This window comes from Nyctereutes procyonoides, unplaced genomic scaffold (assembly GCF_905146905.1).
Source record: "Nyctereutes procyonoides isolate TBG_1078 unplaced genomic scaffold, NYPRO_anot_genome, whole genome shotgun sequence".
NCBI classification, from domain to species: domain Eukaryota; kingdom Metazoa; phylum Chordata; class Mammalia; order Carnivora; family Canidae; genus Nyctereutes; species Nyctereutes procyonoides.
The window spans coordinates 4,455,018-4,476,117 of NW_026575041.1; the positions used below are offsets into that span (position 1 = coordinate 4,455,018).

At 39.3% G+C, this 21,100-nt stretch overlaps 1 protein-coding gene across 5 annotated transcripts in view; it reads left to right on the top strand.

Moving 5' to 3' along the window:
- Positions 1 to 21,100, top strand: part of UVRAG (UV radiation resistance associated) — a 309,399-nt gene that overhangs the window by 42,082 nt on the left and 246,217 nt on the right. For all 5 annotated transcript variants that reach the window (XR_008663846.1, XR_008663847.1, XM_055320492.1 and 2 more), the window contains exon 4: positions 14,395 to 14,556. Coding sequence is in view for 3 of the 5 variants with exons in the window: in XM_055320492.1 (XP_055176467.1) it covers positions 14,395 to 14,556 (162 nt within the window). In the remaining 2 variants the exon portion in view is untranslated. The remainder of the gene's footprint in view (positions 1 to 14,394; positions 14,557 to 21,100) is intronic.

Genomic DNA, 21,100 nt, shown 5'->3' on the forward strand with positions numbered 1-21,100 from the left:
GCATGATCCCAGGGTCCTGGGATCGAGTCCCGCATTGGCTCCCCACAGGGAGCTTGCTTCTCCCTCTGCCTGTGTCTCTGCCTCTCTCTATGTCTCTCATGAATAAATAAGTAACATCTTAAAAAAAAAAAAGCCACAAGTGGCTAATAGATATTGTATTGAACAGCACAGTTCTGGACTTTTCTGAAGAGCTTTCTTACAATCTGTAACATCAGCAGAAGAGATTTCCCTTTTTCTGTGCTTTGAAAAAACATAACTTTGGGGGTGGCTTGGTGGCTCAGTGGGTTAAGGGACTGGCTCTTGATTTTGGTTCAGGTTGTAAGTTTGACCTCTTTGTCATGTTCCATGGTCAGTGTGGAATCTGCTTGAGATTCTCTCTCTCTGTTCCTGCTTGCACTCTCTCTCTCAAAAAAAAAAAAAAAAAAACCCAAACAACTTTGTACTTACACCACTTGTACCATTCTAAAGCAGTGTAATACTGTTCATATGGTTATCTTAGCTTCTTTGATATATGTGTAAACCTTATAAAGGCAGGGACCTGTATGCTTCATCTTTGTAACCTCCATAGTCATTGTGTGTGGTTTATATTTGTCAAATAAGTAAGAAAAGAAAATAGCCTAAGCCAAGTTGTCAGTTCTAAGATTCACCATTATTTTATGTTCACTAAGAAAAGTAAACCTTTCTAATTCAACTGAAACACAGGGCCTTGGTAATAGTTCTGAGTGAGTTGTGATTTGATCTTTTTAGCCTCTTGTTACTTTGGAATTTCTTTTACCCATTTCAAGGTATTTAGCAATATTTCCTTCCCTTAGGTATAGTATACTTGACCTGTGACGGGAATCTTTTGTATGTATCTCAGTAATAAAATATAAATATGCTTCCTCAATCTGTGTGAATTTCATTAAGTCTTATAGAAAACGATAGATGAGATTTTTTCTTCATTGACAGATATTTGCTTCTCTCATACCAGATTCATGTTTTGTTTCTTTATGTGTAAGCCTTTTTGCCCACACAAAAACTTAATACTTTTTATTGAAGTTTAACACACATAAAAAAGAGTTTATAGATCTTAAGTATAAACTTGATGAATTTTCTGAAATTGAATACTGGTATAACCAGCATCCAGGTCAAGAAATAGAATATTTTTAGTGCCCCAGGAAGCCCCTTCGGTTACTACTACTATCCTGACTGAACATCATTAATTAATTTTACCTACTTTTAAGTGTTACAGAAATGAAATCCAGTATGCACTCTTTGGTTTGTGACTTGTACTTTATATTGAGAGTCTCAACTATATATTGTAAGAGTCATTCATATTGTGGGTATATTTGTAGTTTGTTTATAATATTGCATTGTGTGAATGTACCAGAATTTATCAGTTTTTCTGCTGGGCACTTGAATGGTTTCTAGTTCTGAGCTAATATGGTTAGTGCCACATTCTTGTATGTACCTGTTGGTTGAACATATGTATACATTTCTGTTGGGATACATATCTAGGAGTGGACCTGCAGGGAATATGCATATGATCCACTTTTATATATTGTCAAATAGTTTTCTCAAATTATTGTTTCATTTATACTCTTACCAGTAGTCTATTAGAGTTCTGGGTTATTCTACATTGTTGCAATCACTTGCCGCTTTTTTAATCTTTTGAATTTAAAATTTTGGTAGATAGTATATACAGGTTTTTGTTTGTTTCAATTTAAACCCAGAGAGATATTTTATTTTTTAATTTATCTTGAATTAATTAACATATAATGTATTATTAGTTTCAGAGACAGGGAGATATTTTAAATGACAATTAAATTCAGCACATATAGTGCTGACAGCAGTGTGCCTAACTTCAGTGTGCCTAACTTAAGAGTTTAAGAACAGTTGTTTTTAATATTGTGCATGTAGAGACAGTGACACCTGGTGATTGCTGCCTGGTGGTCAAAAACAGTAGAACCTTATTGATCCTAACATTTTCTTTTTCTTTTTCTTTTTTTGTTCCTAACATTTCTAAATTAAAATTCATCTTACAGTGTGAAGGAAAGAGCATGTTAGAGTTAATGACAAATTGGACTATATTAGGTGGTAATAAGAATAATGGAGTAATATAAAGAAGAATAAAGAAGTATCTGGCAGGGGTGGCTGCTGGTTTTCTGTGATAGTGACATAGATGAAATGTTACATAGACAAAATCATTTGAAGACACCCGAAAAAAGTGAGGGAACAAGCTCTGTACTTATGTGGGGAAAGACTATTGCAGGCCAAGAAACAGGATGTACAAAGGCAGGTGTATAACTGTGGTCTTTAAGAACTGGCTAAGAAGCTAGTATGGCTGGGGTAGGGTGGGTTGAACACCTTGCTAGGCAAGTATGACAACAGGGGCAGAGGGATTGAGGATCAGGGAACGATGGAAATGATCTGGAGATATGGGAGCTGATAGCCAAGGGCTGGCTATCAGGAGAGATTCGGGCAGGGATACAGTTACATGTCATACAAAATTAGGGGTATCTGGTAGACAAAGACACTGAACGTAGTTATATTTCTATTTTCTTAGGTCTCTAGTATGGTACTTCACTCAGAGGAGTCCAATAAATGTCTACTGCATTTAGTAACTGATAATCCACCTTTGATGAGCTAGATAGTGGAGATGTGTCTCCCAACTTACAAATCAGAGTCAAGTTTCCTCTCAGATATACTTAGCATAGAACAATTAGTCGTTAGTGTACAATTCAACTTTAAAGGTCTCTGGCTTTAGCTAGCCATATTTTCTAAACCATCTGTTCACTTTTGGATTTTTGTTGTTGTTCAGGACGAGATTAGATTGAAAGATCATTGAGTTTTTTTAAAAGATTTTATTTATTCATGAGAGAGAGAGAGAGAGAGATAGAGAGAAAGGCAGGGACGCAGGCAGAGGGAGAAACAGGCTCCATGCAGGGAGCCCGATGTGAGACCGGATCCCAGGACTCTAGGATCACACCCTGGGCTGAAGGCAGGCGCCAAACTGCAGAGCCACCCAGGGATTCCGAAGGATCATTGATTAATAACTAAAATGATTGAAGTAGTAAGAATGGAAGTAACTAAATTCTCTAAAATTGATTTTATATATTCCCAAAAATAAAAATTATGTACAAACCCACATGCACCCATTTTAACAATTATAAACTTGATCATTAGATACTTTTACAAAACGGGAGTTTTTAAACCTTTATTACAAAATTAAAAATCTCATGGTAGGGTAAGAGGAGTGGTAGTTTGGGTGTGTGTTGAAATTTGTTCATGTGTGTTTTTTAATAAATAAGAGGTTCAATTATACACTACCCATGTAATTCTAGTAGTATGTTGGATGCATGATGTACATTGTTTCTTATCTTTTTTTTTTTTTAATTTTTCATTGTTTCTTATCTTAATCACAGTGCTACAAGGTAAGATATATGCCTGTTTGATAGGGAAACTGAGGTTTGGACAGACTGAGCAACTTACTCTAAGCCCCAGCTAGTAACGACTGGTAAAACTGATGTTGGAGAGTTCCACTCTTTTACAGCATTTTGCTGCCTCTCTTATATTATACTTCCTTAAACTTCCTTCCTTCAGCTGATTAAATGTCTGCTAGAGGTCTAGGAGAGGTCAATGATGGGCTTTATAATTGAATAAGCGAGGTCTAGAACATATATTTTTAGGGAAAGCATGGGACATAATTATCAGAATCATTAACTTTGGAGTTTTGACTGAGTGGTTTATTTATTTATTTAAAGATTTATTTATTTATTTATTTATTTATTTATTCATTCATTCATTCATTCATTCATTCATTCATTCAGGGTCGGGGGCAGAGACACAGGCAGAGGGAGAAGCATGCTCCATGCAGGGAGCCTGACGTGGGACTCGATCCCAGGTCCTCAGGATCATACCCTAGGCTGCAGGTGGCGCTAAACCGCTGCGCCACCAGGGCTACCCTGTCTGAGTGGTTTTTAAATCTTTGGGAAAAAAACTGACCGAATGGTATATTTTTTATTATTGACTGACCTGAGTGATTGTCAAACCAAGTTTATGTTTCATTGAATTGTGACCAAATGAATTAACATTTCTAATCTGTAGGTTGGTGTATGTGGGTAGAGAGTTGGCTCCTCTTCATTATGCCAGTTATGTTACCCTGTGTTAAATCGCATCATATTCAGGTTTTCTAACTTCTTTCTGGTCAACTATGATATGGAAGGAGACTAAGATGATTGACATATGCAATTATAGTCCCAGGGAAAGACAGGATTGTTTGAAAACACATAGGAATATTATTCATTTCAGTTTAAGAGAGGTTGGCTAGGAAAGGCTTCTAATGGAAAGTAATTTCTTTTTTTCTTTTTTTTTTCTTTAAAGATTTTTTTTTATTTATTCATGAGAGACACACAAAGAGAGATAGACACAGGCAGAGGGAGAAGGCAGACTCCATGCAGGGAGCCCAGTGAGGGAGATCCCGGGATCCCAGGATCACGCCCTGAGCTGAAGGCAGGCGCTAAACCTCTGAGCCACCCAGGCATCCCAGGAAAGTAATTTCTAAGTTGATATGTAAAGGATGAGTAGAGATGAATTAGTGGAAGAGATTTTATTGGGCTGAGAAGTAACTACTGCTTATAAAATCAGCAGGCAATTCCCAAGAGTTATCTTGTATGTTTTGACAAATTGTTAGGAATTCCCAAGTTGTGTTTCTGGACCATACATTTGTTACTGGGTGATAAGAACAGTGATTGTTTGTGAATGTTTTGAAATTTCTTTGTGCAAGTGTGTTTCTTTAATAAATAAGCTGCCATAGAGCAGTGTTACGGAGAAGTTGTCCTGGCTAAATACTGAGTTTAGATTCTCTTGCGGATAGTGAGGAGGTAGTGAACTTTTCAAAGCCACAAATACCCTAATATTCTGTTGCTGTACTTTTAGTGAATATGGTGTGGGTCCCTATATTGTCTTAGTGCTTGAAGAATTTGTTCCAAGTAGAAAATGGGCTGACATGTCTAGGTTAAATAAAATAGAAATCATCTGGGTCTTTACAGTAACATGGTTGGGCACTAAAATCTTTGAATGTTTGGAGACTCTCTGGCAGTGTCTGAATGTACCAGCTCAGGAGTTACTGCGTACTGTCTGGCAGCTATTTCATGAAAGTATAAAGGAGGGTCATTGTAATGAGACAACTGACAATAGCTGTGCTGTACTAACGTTGTATTGACTTAGAAAGGAGACCCAGGTCATCTCTTCGATCATATGAAGTAACTTCACAACACTACCCTCACTTTCAAAGGCTTTTGATTTATTCGAGAATGAAGTTATTTACAAATATTTAATGCAGCAACTGCTTCCCAAGTCCTCCCTCTCCCGGATGCAATATATTCACCAATTCCTTCTTTTTTTTCACTTTGGAAAAGGGTGGTCATTTCATGCTTTTTCTGGTGCTTTATCACTTTGAGAATGAGCATTTGAAATTTTGTTATGTCATGATCTAGAGCACACGTACTTTTGTTGAGAGATGGTCTTACACATAGGAGAGTAAATGGCTACCTTTTCAGGTGGTATAATTTGAAAGCTAGGAAGGTCCTCCAGTGTCTGCTTTTTAGACTTTAAGGCCTAAAATTACAGCATGAAAAGATACCTTTATTTGATTTATTGCTGCAGCCCCCTCCTTCTAAGATGCTGTATTTTTTCTGCTATTGGGTCTTTAACAAATATAGTTTCATTACCTTTTTATTGAGATAGAGCATGCATTGCAGTAAAGGGCACATATAATAGCCCAGATCAAGAAGTTGAACGTTATCAGCACCTTTTATGTTTTCCCTCTAGTCACTACCTCTTCTCCAAAGGAGAACCACCGACTTGACTTTGAGCACCATCTGTTAGTTTTACTTATTTTTGAACATGTATTTCTACACACACACACACACACACACACACACACACACACAGCATGTCCTCTTTTGCTTAGTGTTACATATGTGAGATTCATCCATATTGTTGCACGTAGTAGTTTATGAACTCTAATGACATGTCCTTTGGTGAACATGTGTATGAATTTCATTGCTGTTAGATATATACTTAGGAGTGGAATCAAGTGCCGGGTCATAGGTTATTTTCATCTTTAGTGGATACTGCCAATAGTTTTTCAAAATGGTTATACTGATAACTTCCCTAGCAGCAGTGTGAGGGTTTTAGTTGCTCTATATCCTTCTTCAAACTTGTTATTACTACTACTGCTTTTTTTTTTTTTATAAATTAATTTTTATTGGTGTTCAATTTACCAACATACAGAATAACACCCAGTGCTCATCCCGTCAAGTGTACCCCTCAGTGCCCGTCACCCATTCACCCCCACCCCCCGCCCTCCTCCCCCTCCACCACCCCTAGTTCATTTCCCAGAGTTAGAAGTCTTTATGTTCTGTCTCCCTTTCTGATATTTCTCACACATTTCTTCTCCCTTCCCTTATATTCCCTTTCACTATTATTCATATTCCCCAAATGAATGAGAACATACACTGTCCTTCTCCGGTTACTGTGGCCAAGTTCAAAAAGGGTGTTGCCTGAGTTCTCCTCTGGGATTTTGATGGAATCTTGTCTCACATTTAGATCTTTCATCTATTTTGAGTTTATCTTTGTGTATGGTGCAAGAGAGTGGTCCAGTTTCATTCTTCTGCATGTGGATGTCCAATTTTCCCAGCACCATTTATTGAAGAGAGTGTCTTTCTTCCAGTGGATCGTCTTTCCTCCTTTATCGTATATTAGTTGACCATAAAGTTCAGGGTCCACTTCTGGGTTCTCTATTCTGTTCCATTTATCTATATGTCTGTTTTTGTGCCAGTACCACACTGTCTTGATGAACACAGCTTTGTAGTACAACCTGAAATCTGGCATTGTGATGTCCCCAGATATGGTTTTCTTTTTTAAAATTCCCCTGGCTGTTTGGGGTCTTTTCTGATTCCACACAAATCTTAAAATAATTTGTTCTAAGTCTCTGAAGAAAGTCCATGGTATTTTGATAGGAATTGCATTATACGTGTAAATTGCCCTGGGTAACATTGACATTTTCACAATATTAATTCTGCCAATCCATGAGCATGGAATATTTTTCCATCTCTTTGTGTCTTCCTCAATTTCTTTCAGAAGTGTTCTATGGTTTTTAAGGGAATATTTTGAGAACCATTTGAATGGTAAATGGTTCTCCAACCTTTTATTTTCAGGTTGTAGGTGTCCTTCTGTCTAAAATGAGTCTCTTGTAGACAGCAAATAGATGGGTCCTGTTTTTTTATCCAGTCTGAAACTCTGCGCCTTTTGATGGGGTCATTAAGCCCATTCACGTTCAGAGTTACTATTGACAGATATGAGTTTAGTGTCATCATGATATCTATTTAGTCCTTGTTTTTGTGGATTGTTCCACTGAACTTCTTCTTAAAGGGGAGTTTTAAGAGTCCCCCTTAAAATTTCTTGCAGAGCTGGTTTGGAGGTCACATATTCTTTCAGTTCCTGCCTGTCTTGGAAGCTCTTTATCTCTCCTTCCATTTTGAATGAGAGCCTTGCTGGATAGAGTATTCTTGGTTGCATGTTCTTCTCATTTAGGACCCTGAATATATCCTGCCAGCCCTTTCTGGCCTGCCACGTCTCTGTGGAGAGGTCTGCTGTTACCCTAATATTCCTCCCCATGAAAGTCAGGGACTTCTTGTCTCTTGCTGCTTTAAGGATCTTCTCTTTATCTTTGGAATTTGCAAGCTTCACTATTAGATGTCGAGGTGTTGAACGGTTTTTATTGATTTTAGGGGGGGATCTCTCTATTTCCTGGATCTGAATGCCTGTTTCCCTTCCCAGATTGGGAAAGTTTTCAGCTAGGATTTGTTCAAATACATATTCTGGCCCTCGGTCCCTTTCGGCGCCCTCGGGAACCCCAATTAAACGTAGGTTTTTCTTCCTTAGAGTGTCATTTATTTGCCTTAATCTGTCTTCATGGTCCCTTAATTGATTGTCTCTTTTTTCCTCAGTTTCCCTCTTTGCCATTAACTTGTCTTCTATGTCATTCACTCGTTCTTCCACCTCGTTAACCCTCGTCGTTAGGACTTCTAGTTTGGATTGCATCTCATTCAATTGATTTTTAATTTCTGCCTGATTGGATCTAAATTCTGCAGTCATGAAGTCTCGTGAGTCCTTAATGCTTTTTTCTAGAGCCACCAGTAGCTGTATAATGGTGCTTCTGAATTGGCTTTCTGACATTGAAGTGTAATCCAGATTTTGTAACTCTGTGGGAGAGAGGGCTGTTTCTGATTCTTTCTTTTGAAGTGAGGTTTTCCTTCTAGTCATTTTGCTCAGTGCAGAGTGGCCAAAAACAAGTTGTATTGGAACTCGGGGGAGTATCACTGGTCCGTCCAGCTGGTCTTCTGGGGGAGGGGCCTGCTGTGCTGATTTTCAGGTGTTAGCACTTGGGGGAGCTGCTCTGCCCCTGCCTGCTGCAGGGCTCAGCGAGGGTTGTTTACCCCGTCAGGCCCCAGGAGGAACAGCAGCAGTTGCTATGGCAACTCTGGAAGCCTGGATTCAGCCTCCGCAGGAACTACGGGGCTCGGGGCTCTGGGTTCTCCGTCTGCAGGGCCTGGAGGCTCCGGGGCGGGGCCGCTGATCTGCTCAGCTCGGGGCAGGAGCGTCCTCGCTGTCCTGGGCCCTCCCGGCCTCTGCCTGTCCCGGGGGAGGCCGGATCCTGGGCTGTGTCCCGGCGCCCTGTGCTCCGGGGCCTGCGCTGTGGGATTCGCGCTCCCGCCCCGCAGCTCCCTCCCTGGAGCCGCTCCCGAGCCCCTCCGAGCTGCTCCAGTCGGTCCCGCCGTGGGCGCTGCAGCCCTTAGGGAGCTCGGAGCACTCTCCAGGGGCGCAGGTGTCTGTTAGTGTCCCCGGGAGCCCGAGGGCATCCCCGCCCTCCTGGGTCCTGCTCCAACTCCCTGCGAGCCCCTTTCCGCCCGGGAAGGTTGGTGCAGCTCCTGCTCCTCCGGGACGGGGCTCTCCTGTCCTGGGGACACTCGCCCCGGCCTCAGCCCGGCTCCTCGCGGGGCTCCTCCCCCTCGGAGGCCTTTTGTTCCTTTATTTCTCTTTCCCCGTCTTCCTACCTCGATAGAAGCGCGGACTCTTCTCACTGTAGCGTTCCAGCTGGTCTCTCTTTACATCTCAGGCCGAATTCGTAAATTTTCAGGATGGTTTGAAGGTTATCTAGGTAATTTGGTGGGGACAGGCGATTTGGGGACCCTGCTCTTCCGCCATCTTGCCCCTCCCCCCCACTACTACTGCTTTTAAATAAAGTGCATATTCTGGAAAATTATGCCAACTAATGCCAATTAGGAATAAACATTCTATGCAGGGACTTGACACTTTTTTAAGTTTATAGGATATATTTGATCTGACTTGTTAGTTTAAGTAGCTTTGTTTCCATGCTTCTTGTTTTTAACTATTCAAGGATAGTGGAGTTGGTGGTCTGTTGAATTCCAGTTAGAAGAAATGTTATCATTTGAATTTTTTATATCTGTATCACATTTTTTTTTTGGTTCCCCTCCCCTCTCTTCCTATTTAGGGGACATTATTTACCTTTTTCTCATTGACTGGAGCTTATCATGAGGAACATCACATCTTCTACTAGAGTCATCTTTCAGGGGCTGCCTAGGACATAAAACTCAATTGCTTTATGCTAAATGATCCCCAGCAGCGTGGCCTACCTCATACACAAAAGTTACCTAATGTTATCACTATCTTTTTGTTTTATTTTTCGTTGTTATCATGTCTTTTAAGTCAGATATGTAGACTTTGACTTCCTGCTCCAGATATAACCAAATGCATGATGTTGGCAAGTTACTTAATGGTTTTTTAATTTTTAAGTAATTTTCTACCCAACATGGGGCTCACACTCAACAACCCTGAAACCAAGAATCTGGTAGACTGACTAAGCCAACCAGGTGCCCTGAAAGATCCTTCAGTGTAGCTGCTTGTTATTCTCGAGCTGTGTGTCCTGCCACTCTTGCGTTGTGCATTCCAGGAGTTTTCTTAGCTCCCTGACCACATCTTACTATATCACACTGCTGAGCCCTTGTTTATTGTGTTCTTTACACCTGAAAGTCCTTATTTTAACCTGGGGAAATTCTGTTTGTCCTTTAAAAGCCAAGTTGCACAGCCTCTGTGGTGATGTCTTTCCCCTATTCCTCAAAGTTTATTATTTCCCTTCTGTGCTACTGTATAGCCTTGTGCATAATTCTATAACTGAACTTTTCATGAAATGATGTAATTAGGGGTTTGAATCTAACAAGTTGGAAGTACTTTGAAGACACTGTTTATGTTTCAGTTCTTAATAATTCTGTCTTAAGTGTTGAATAAATAAGTGTATACCATATGAAGCCGTATTATCATATATCCTCCTTTTAATGACTATAATAAATAAGGAGCGAAATTCAGAAGTACTGCTGTTCATTCTGAGGAGCTGCGTGCAGGATGGACTTCCCTTGTGGGTCAGGGCCGGCCAGTGCTCTCTCTGGAGGAGCCTGGAGAACAAGCAGAGCTGTGAGGGGGACTCACTGAGATGGCTTAGGGGTCTGTTTCTGCTGGCTTTGGCTGGAGAAGAGCTGAGTCTGTTCCCTTTCCGGCCTTGTCAGGATGGAGAATTCAGAGCCCTCCTAAGGGCTGTTGTCATCTGCTGAACCCCGACTCGTGCGTCTGGTGCTTTGGGGTATCGTCCTCTGGGAAAGGTTTATTATCGCATTTTACAGAGGAGGAAACAAACTCGGAGAGGCTAAAAAGGCTCTCCAGCTCACCACACTAACGTGACCTTGGTTGGTTGGTTGTTTCTTTTTTTTTTTTTTTAGATTCATTTATTTATTTATGAGAGACCTAGAGAGAGAGGCAGAGACACAGGCAGAGGGAGAAGCAGGCTCCTCGCAGGGAGCCCAGCGTGAGACTTGATCTCGCATCCCGGGATCACGTCCTGAGCCGAAGATACCTGCTCAGCCACTGAGCCACCCAGACGCCCCTGGTTTGGTTTTTGTTGGTTCTAAGACCGTTGGGACCCCCGTAGGTCCTGGCCCTCTTTTCCCTTCCCTCACACTCTCCCTGGGTGACCTGGCTCCTGACGTGGCTGCTGCTTCCACCTCTGCCTCTTCTCTGGGCTCCAGACTGCCCCCCCCTTCCCCACGTCTGCGCTCACTCCTCCCAAAGGCATCTCGAGGCTGGAGTTCAAGTGGGGCCTCTTGGTTCTCTTGGCCGGGGTACCCCGCCCCCACACTGCATCCCTTAGCCTCTGTCAGCCTCCCCCTGCACGGAAAGTGGCCCATCACCCGCCCGGGTGTGTGAGACAGAAACCCAGGAGACATTCTCGATTCTTCCCTTACCTGGCACCTCACCTTCACCCTCAGCCAGCTGTCACATCTTGTTCCAAAACACCTCTCCCTTACGTGTCCCGGCTCCATTCTCCATGTTGGAGAGTGTCACCTGCAGGCACCCCTGCACGAGCCTCTCTACTGATGTTCCTCCTTCTGTTGGTTGGTTCACTCAGCAAATGGTGCTTGGGTGCGCAGGTGAGGTATTTACTGGTATACCTCATTTTACTGTACTTTGCAGATAATGTGCTTTTAAAAAATGAATGTTTATAGAAACTGGGCTTTGAGCAAGTGTGTTGGTACCATTTTCCCCCAAAACATTTGCATGCTTCCTGTCTCTGTGTCATGTTTTAGTGATTCTCACAATATTTCAAAATTTTCATTATGATTATACTTGCTTTGGTGATCTGTGATATTGCTATCACAATTATTCTGGGGCACCATGCACTGCACCCATATAAGACAGTGGACTTAATTGATAAATGTTCTGTGTGTTCTAACTGCTCCACCAGTTAACCATTCCTCCAACTCTGTCCCTCTCCTCAGGCATCTCCCTATTCCCCTAGATACAACAATATTGAAATTAGGGCAATTAATAGCCCTACAGTGGCCTCTTAAGCATTTAAATGAAAGAGACAGTTACATGCCTTTCTAAATCACAAGCTAGAAACGATTAAGCTTGTTGAGGAGAGCATATTGAAAGCCAAGATATACTGAAAGCTAGGCCTCTTGCACCAAACTGTTAGCCAAGTTGTGAATGTACAGGAAAAGGTTTTTCTTGGGGAGGCACTAAATTAACTTTATAATAATTTTTAATATATCCTCAACATTTATATCTGAATTTTCTTTTTTTCATTTTTTTATTGAAGTTGGATTTGCCAACATATAGTATAACACCCAGTGTTCATCCCATCAAGTGCCCTTCTCAGTGTCTGTCACTCAGTTATCCCATCCCTCCTGCCCACCTCCCCTTCCAAAACCCTTTGTGTGTTTCCCAGAGTTAAGAGTCTCTCATGTTTTGTCACCCTCTCTGATTTTTCCCACTCAGTTCCCGTCCTTTCCCTTATAATCCCTTTCACTATTTCTTATATTCCCTGTATGAGTGAAACCATATGATGAATGTCCTTTTCCGACTCACTGACTTCACTCAGCATAATACCCCCTCAGTTTAGAGGAAAAGTTCTTGAAGGAAATTGAAAGTGCTACTTCAGTGAACACCCAGTGATCAAGTGAAACAGCCTTATTGCTGATGTGGAGAAAGTTTGAGAGGTCTAGATATAAGGTCAGATCAGCTACAACATTCCTTTAAATCTAAGTATAATCCAGAGCAAGGCCCTAGCTCTCTTCAATTACATGAAGGCTGGGAGACCTGAGGAAGCTGCAGAGGAAAAGTGTGAAGCTAGCAGAGGTTGGTTCATGAGGTTTAAGGAAAGAAGCCACGTCCATAACATAGAAGTGCACGGTGAAGCAGTGAGGGCTGATGTAGAATGTGCAGCAAATTATCTAGAAGACTGGTGAAGATAATTAATGAAGGTGGCTACACTAAACAATAGATTTTCAATGCAGATGAAACAGCCTTCTTATTGGAAAAAGGTGCCATCTAGGACTTTCACAGCTAGAGAAATCAGTGCCTGGCTTCAAAGCTTCAAAAGGACAGGCTGACTTTCTTGTTAGGGGCTAATGCTGTTGGTGACTTCAAGCTGAAGCCAATGTCATTTACCATTTTGAAAATCCTGGGGTCCTTAAAAGTTATGCTAAATGTACTCTGCCTTTGCTTTAAAATAGGAACAAGAAAGCCTGAATGGTAGCACATCTGTTTACCATATGATTTCATAAATATTTTTAATTTTTTTAAAAATTTATTTATGATAGTCACACACACACACACACACACACACACAGGCAGAGACATAGGCACCGGGAGCCCGACGTGGGATTCGATCCCGGGTCTCCAGGATTGCGCCCTGGGCCAAAGGCAGGCGCTAAACCACTGCGCCACCCAGGGATCCCGATTTCATAAATATTTTAAGCCCACTGTTGAGATCTCAGAAGAAGATCCCTTTCAAGATATTAGTTCTCATTGACAATGCACCTGGCCACCCAAGAATTCTGATAGAGATGTACAAGGAAATTAGTGTTGTTTTTGTAGCTGCTAACACAACATCCATTCTGTAGCCCATATGGAACAAGGAGTCATTTCAACTTTCTAGTTTTTACTATTTAAGAAATACAATTTGTAAGGCTATAGCTGCTATAGATAGTGATTCCTCTGCTGGATCTGGGCAAAGTCCATCGAAAACCTTCCAGAAAGGATTCACTATTCTAGATACCATTAAGACCATTTGTGATTCATGGGAAGAGGTCAAAATAATATTAACAGAAGTTTGGAAGAAGCTGATTCCAAACCTAATATTGTGAGGGATTCAAGACTGGAGTGGAGGCAATAACTGCAGATGTGGTGGAAATAACAAGAAAACTAGCATGAGAAGTGGAGTCTGAAGATGTGACTGAATTGATGCATTTCATGATCAGACTTGATCAGATGAGCAGTTACTTCTTATGGTTGAGCAAAGAAAGTGGTTTCTTGAGAAGGCATCTACTGTTGGTGAAGCTGCTATGAAGATGGTTGAAATGACAACAAAGGACTTAGAATATTACATAAACTTAGTTGATAAAGCAGTGGTAGGTTTGAGAGGATTGATTATATTTTTGAAAAACATTTTACAGGGGGTAAAATGCTACCAAACAGCATTGTGTGCCAGAGAAATTGTTCATGAAGGAAGAGTCAATCAATGCAGCAAACTTTGTGGTCTTATTTTAAGATACTGCCACAGCTACCCCATCCTTCAGCAACCACCACCCTGCCATCAACACTGAGGCAAGACCCTCCACCAGCAGAGATTATGACTTGCAGAAAACTCAGATGATGGGTCCTTTTTTTTAAATTAAAAAAAATTTTTTTTAATGGTTACATTTTTAAGCAATAAAGTATTTTTTAATACCTGTAAACAAATTAGAGTCTTCATGCTTTCCTTTCCATCAACAGAATCCAACGTGGCGGAGTCTCGATTTTGGAATAATCCCGGACCGTCTTGATACATCCGTGTCTTGTTTCGTGGTGAAGATATGGGGTGGAAAGGAGGACATTTACCAGCTTTTGATTGAATGGAAAGTCTGTTTGGATGGGCTGAAATATTTGGGTCAGCAGGTAATTTTTAGACTATAGTTTTGAGTATTTGTCTTCTCTAAATTAACCTGTCTAACCTTTCTGTAGATTCTTCAGATTCTATATTTCCGATTATAAAGAGAGAACTTTTATGATTATTTATTTAATTGTAGAAACTTTGAGTCATTGCCAAGTTTAAAAAATAATTTTTAATAGAAGAAACTTACGAAGAAGCACCCTAAGCCTCTAATTTAAGAAGATTTTTTTTTTCAGGAAAGAATATGCTTTCCCATTTCATTGTACTTCTTCTGTTTTATTGGTTATTCCCTCATAGAATCTAAAAATTAAGTTGCAAATATAGAACATACTTTTATGACCGGTAGAGTTGGATTATTTTGGGAAGAAGGAGAGCTACTGTTTATTGAGCACAGGGCTGACAAATCCCTGACTTGTATAGTACTCCTAAGCCCCTATGAGTGAGGTAGTTATTGGATCATAAGACTCTTCTAGCTGAGCTGATAAGTAGCTCCGTAATCCCTTTGGACACAGTGTTCCGGGATGCAGCTAGCAATATATCAGGATTGCTTATGATATGAAACCTTCTTACCATCCTCTGATGTAGGTTATTACACTTAATATTTATACCAGCCTTGTGAAGGTTGGTATTAGTGCCCTTATTTTCCAGATGGGAAAATTCAGATCACACTGGTAGGTAGAGTTAGGATTTATTTTTTTATTTATTTACTAAAAGAGATTTTATTTATTTGAGAGAGAGAGAGAGAGAGAGAGAGAGAGAGAGAGAGAAAGAGCATGAGCCGGGGGAGGGGCAGAGGGAGAGGGAGAAGCAGGTTCTCAGCTGAGCAGGGATCCCAATGCAGGCTTGATCCCAGGACCCTTTGATCATGATCTGAGCCAAAGACAGATGCTTAATTGACTGAGCCAGCCAGCGCCCCTGGAGCTAGGTTTTAAATCCAGGCCTGGCTGACTTACAAATTCATTCTTTGTGCTGTACCACACTGATATATAACATGTAGTTCTTGGTAACCACCCAACAATCTTGGAATGATGCTTTGTCTATTTGTGATACCTGTGGGACTACTGTTAATGGTAACTCCGAAATATTAGTCATATCTATAAATATCCTTGATGTTTCTTAATATTTACTCAATATAGACTTTCTGGTTTGTTTATTTATTTATTCATTCATTCATTCATTTGTTTATTAGAGTATATGTGTTCATTTGAATGGTGGTGGGGGTGGGAGGGACCTGGGGGGAAAGAGAGAGATTGAGAGAGAGAGAGAGAGAATCTTAAGTGCAGAGCCTGAAGCTCAATTTCATGACCCTGGAATTACCTGAGCTGAAATCAGCAGTTGGACGCTTAACCAACTGAGCCACTCAGGTTCGTTTCCTTCCTTCCTTCCTTCCTTCCTTCCTTCCTTCCTTCCTTCCTTCCTTCCTTCCTTCCTTCCTTCCTTCCTTTACCTTTTTTTTTGCTTTCTTTCTTCTAAAGAAACTATTTAATTCTACATATTTTTCTTTCACATTAAAAAACCCCTCTATTCTCATTTTGCTTACCATATACTTTATTTTGTGTCCTCCTATAGTGACCAGAAGAATGCATATAATATATATTTTCTATAACTAAGTTCTAATCACTCTAACCTTTTTTGTTTTTATATTTTTCCCTCTGTTTTAGGACTGGTCTCAGTGAAAATTGATAAAATAATGACTTTTGGCTTAGGGCCTTTCTCCTCTCTTTCAGTATGAGATACTTGTTGCCTTTTACTGGCCAATTAGAACCTTGCAGTGAGGTGTATACTCTGTCTTCCCACATACCATAGTTGGCTGTGGATAGACGATGGTATTGAGCACTTGTCTTTCTTCTTTTTTTTTTTTTTAAGATTTTATTTATTTATTCATGAGAATACACAGAGAGGGGAGAGAGGCAGAGACACAGGCAGAGGGAGAGGGAGAAGCAGGCTCCATGTGGGGAACCCGATGCAGGACTCTATCCCGGGTCTCCAGGATCAGGCCCTGGGTTGAAGGCAGTGCTAAACCGCTGAGCCACCCGGGCTGCCCACTTGTCTTTCTTCTGAAAGTACCTACATTTCATGGAGGATGATGCTTCTTAATGTTAGAGTTGTATTGACTGTATAGTCTGGTAGGGGAGTTTTGAGCCAAAGAAGGTGGCCTTCGTGCTTTTCAACTCACATATTCCTTAGGTAGTGATCTTCTTGGAATACTCACCTGTGTTTATGTTGAACCTGTCCTAACTTGAGAGAGTCAGCTTTCGGGTGTCTTCTTATAAAGCTGGTTATGTCGGTATAATGGAGAACAAAAGAAATAGAAAACTTGTTTTTTAAGCCAATTAGAAACTTAATATCATTATAGAAAGTCAAAACTCACCTACGGAATAGGTATAACAAGTAACATACTACTAGAAAATCAGATAAAATAGAATTACAAATTTTCAGAGGAAAGCAAGACTAAGATGTATCAGGAAAATAGCCAGAATTACTTAGGCTCAGTGATAGATCATTTACTTTCTACCAGGCATTATTCTTACTGTTAAGGATCCAGAGATGGTTAAGACAAGATCCTTAGACTTGGTAAACTGATGATTGATGAATACCTGCATAGTACCATCCTGTTTTGATTACTATAGCTTTGTAATACAATTTGGATGAGTGTATGGAAGAGTTATTTAGACAAGCGTGGATAGAGTCAGAGAGGGCTGACTTTTGAATGAATTTTTTTTTTATAAGTCAGGTTTGTTGAGGTGTAATGTATATACAGTGAAATGCACCCTTTTAAGGTATGCAGTTCAGTGGGTTTGACAAATATATTAAGTCTAGTAACCATCACAATGAATAATGCTGCTGTGAATATTTAAATATAAGTCTTTATGTTGACATTTGTTGTCACTTCCTTTGAGTAAATACATAGAAGTGGAATTTCTGGGTCTAGTGGAAAGTGCATGTTGAAATTTATAAGAAGCTCCCAAATTGTTTTCCATTCTGGTGGGTTTTAGCCATTCCAATGGATTTGAAGTAGTATCTTATTGTGATTTTTTTTAAGTTTTAGTTTTAATTACTCAGTGTTCATCATGACAAGTGCACTCCTTAATCCCCATCACCTATTTCACCCATCCCCCACTTTCCTCTGGTAACCACCAATTTTTTTCTCTATAGCTAAGAGTCTGTTTCTTGGTTTGTCTCTTTCTTTCCCCTGCTTTGCTCGTTTGTTTCATTTCTTAAATTCTCCAAATGAGTGAAATCATATGGTATTTGTCTTTTTCTCATTGATTTATTTCCCTTAGCATTATATTTTCTAGCTCCATCCCTATCATTGCAAGTGGCAAGATTTCATTCTTTTTTTTTTTTTACAGCTGATATATATGTATATTACATCTTCTTTATCCATTTATCAGTCAATGGACACTTTAGCTGCTTCCATATCTTGATCATTGTAAATAAATCTGCTCTAAGCACAGGGATGCATATATCCTTTTGAATTAGTTTTTTTGTATTATTTGGGTAAATATTTGATAGTGCAATTGCTAGATCACAGGGTAGTTCTATTTTTAACCTTTTGATGAAATTCTATACTGTTTTCCACAGTGGCTACACTAGTTTGCATCCCACCTACAGTGCACAAGTGTTCTTTTTTCTCCACGTCCTTGCCAACACCTGTTATTTCTTGTGTTGTTGATTTTAGCCATTCTGAACAAGTGTGAGGTGATATCTCATTGTAGCTTTTGTTTATATTTCCCTGATGGTAAGTGATGATGAGCATCTTTTCTTGTAACTGTTGGCCATTTGTATGTCTTTGGAGAAATGTCTAGTCATGTCTTCTGTCCATTTTTTAATTGGATTATTTCCTTTTTGGGTATTGAGTTTTATAAATTCTTTATATATTTTGGATACTAATCCTTTATTGGATATGTCATTTGTAAATATCTTCTCCCATTTTATAGGTTGCCTTTTACTTTTATTGATTTTTTTTTTTTTTGCTGTGCAGAAACTTTTTATTTTGATATAGTCCCAATAGTTTATTTTTGTTTTTGTTTTTTCCTTGTCTCAGGGAATCTATCTAAAGAAAAGTTGTTAGAGCCAATATCAGAGAAATTACTGCCTGTACTCTTTTCTAGGATTTTTATGGTTTCAGGTCTCAAATTTAGGTCTTTAATCCATTTTGAATTTATTTTTATGTATGGTATAAGAAAGTCCAATTTCATTCTTTTGCATGTTCCTGTCCAGTTTTCCTTACACCATTTGCTGAAGATACTGTCTTTTCCCCATTGAATGTTCTTTCCTGCTTTGTTGAAGATTAATTGACCATATAATTGTGGGTTTATTTCTAGATATTCTATTTTGTTCCATTGATCTATGTGTCTTTTTTTGTGCCAGTACTATACTGTTTTAAATATACGACTTTGTAATATAATGTAAAGTCCAGGATTATGATGCCAGATTTGCTTTTCTTTTCCTGAAAAGCTTGCTTGAATTGCTTTAGCTATTCAGTCTTTTGTGGTTCCATACAAATTTTAGGTTTTCTGTTAAAAATACTTTTGGTATTTTGACAGGGATTGCATTAAAAATGTAGATTGTGGGGATCCCTGGGTGGCTTAGCGGTTTAGCGCCTGCCTTCAGCCCAGGGTGTTATCGTGGAGTCCTGGGATCGAGTCCCACGTCAGTCTCCCTGCATGGAGCCTGCTTCTCCCTGTGGGTCTGCCTCTCTCACTCTCTCTCATTCTCTCTGTGTCTCTCATGAATAAATAAATAAAATCTTTAAAAAAAATGTAGATTGCTTTGAATAGTATAGACGTTTTAACAACATTTGTTCTTCCAATCCATGAGCATGGAATTTGGAATGTCTTTCCATTTCTTTGTGTCTTCAATTTCTTTCATCAGTTTTCTTTTTTAAAGATTTTATTTATTTATTCATGAGAGACACACAGAGAGAGGCAGAGACATAGGTAGAGGGAGAAGCAGGCTCTCCACAGGGGAGCCTGATGTGGCACTTGATCCAGGACCCCAGGATCACAACCTGAGCCAAAGGCAGATACTCAACCACAGAGCCACCCAGGTGCCCCTTAATAGTGTTTTATAGTTTTCAGAATACAGGTTCTTCATCTCTTTAGTTAGATTGTTTCCTAGGTATCTTATTATTTTGGGTGTAAATGAAATGGTTTTCTTAGTTTCTCTTTCTACTGTTTCATTATGGGTATATAGAATCTTGTGATTTTAATTTGAACTTCTCTAGTGATTAAGTCATGTTGAGCAATACAAAAAATGTTTGTCATCATTCTTTCTCTCACCCCTTTTTTGGTGAAATGTTTATTTAGATCTTTTGCCTACTTTTTATTTGGCTGTTTGAATTCTCATTATTGGGTTGTAAAATTTCTGTATGTATTCTAGATAGGAGTCAGTTCTTTATAAGATAGTTATTTTCTGAGTATTTTCTGCCAGTCTGTGGCTTGTCCTTTTGTTTGTCATTTAAATGATCGAAGTTTATCAGTGTTGATAAAGTCCACTATATTGTTTTTTCTTTTATGTTTCATGCTCTTTGTGTCTTATCTAAGACATTTTTGCCTAATCCTAAGTCACAAAGATTTTTTTCCATGGGGTTTTTTCCTCGTGGAGTTTTATAGTATTAGGTTTTATGTTTATGTCTATGATAATTTTGGATTAACTTTTATTTAAGGTATAAGGCACATTGTTTTGCAGATTGGTTAACATTTGTCCCTGCACTCTGTTGTTGGAGCTGTTATTTCTCCATTGAATTACCTTGTTATCTTTGTTGAAAATCAGTTTTTAAAAAATAATTTGTGGGAGTCTGTTTCTGGACTCTCTTCTATTTCATTGATCGACAGGTCTGTCTTTATTCCAATACCACATTGTCTTGAATACTGTAGTTTTACACCTCATGAATTCAGATAATGTCAATCCTTCAACTTTGATCTTGTTTTCAGAATTGTTCTGGCTATTCTAGATCTCTTGCCTTTAAATATACATTCTAGAATTAATTAATTTGTGAATTCTACAAAAATCTAAGAAAATTTGGGGAGAATTGACATCTTACTAGTATCAGATGTTTCAGTCTGTGGACATGATATATTTCTCCATTTGTGAAAATCTTTGATTTCACTCATCAGCATTTGGTACTTTTCACTATACAGATCTTGCACATATTTTGTTAGATTTGGACTTGTGGATTCTATGTTTTTTTATGCTAGTTTAAATGCTATTTAAAAATATTTCTATTTCCAATTATTGTAGCTAGTATATAGAAACATCTCTGTATTGAACGTGTATTCTGTGACTTTGTTAAACTCATTTATTAGATCTAGTAGTTTTTTGGTAGACTCCTCTTGTAAATTGCTATGTAGGGAATCATGTCTCTGAATAGATGGTTTAATTTCTTCCTAATGAATGTCTTTTTTTCTTGTCGTTTCATTGGTGAAGACCTCAGTACAATGTTGAATAGAAATGAGTAGATTGGACAACCTTGTTTTTTTTTACTGATGCTGTGTAAAACTATTCAGTCTTTCATTATTAAGTATAATATTAGCTATAAATTTT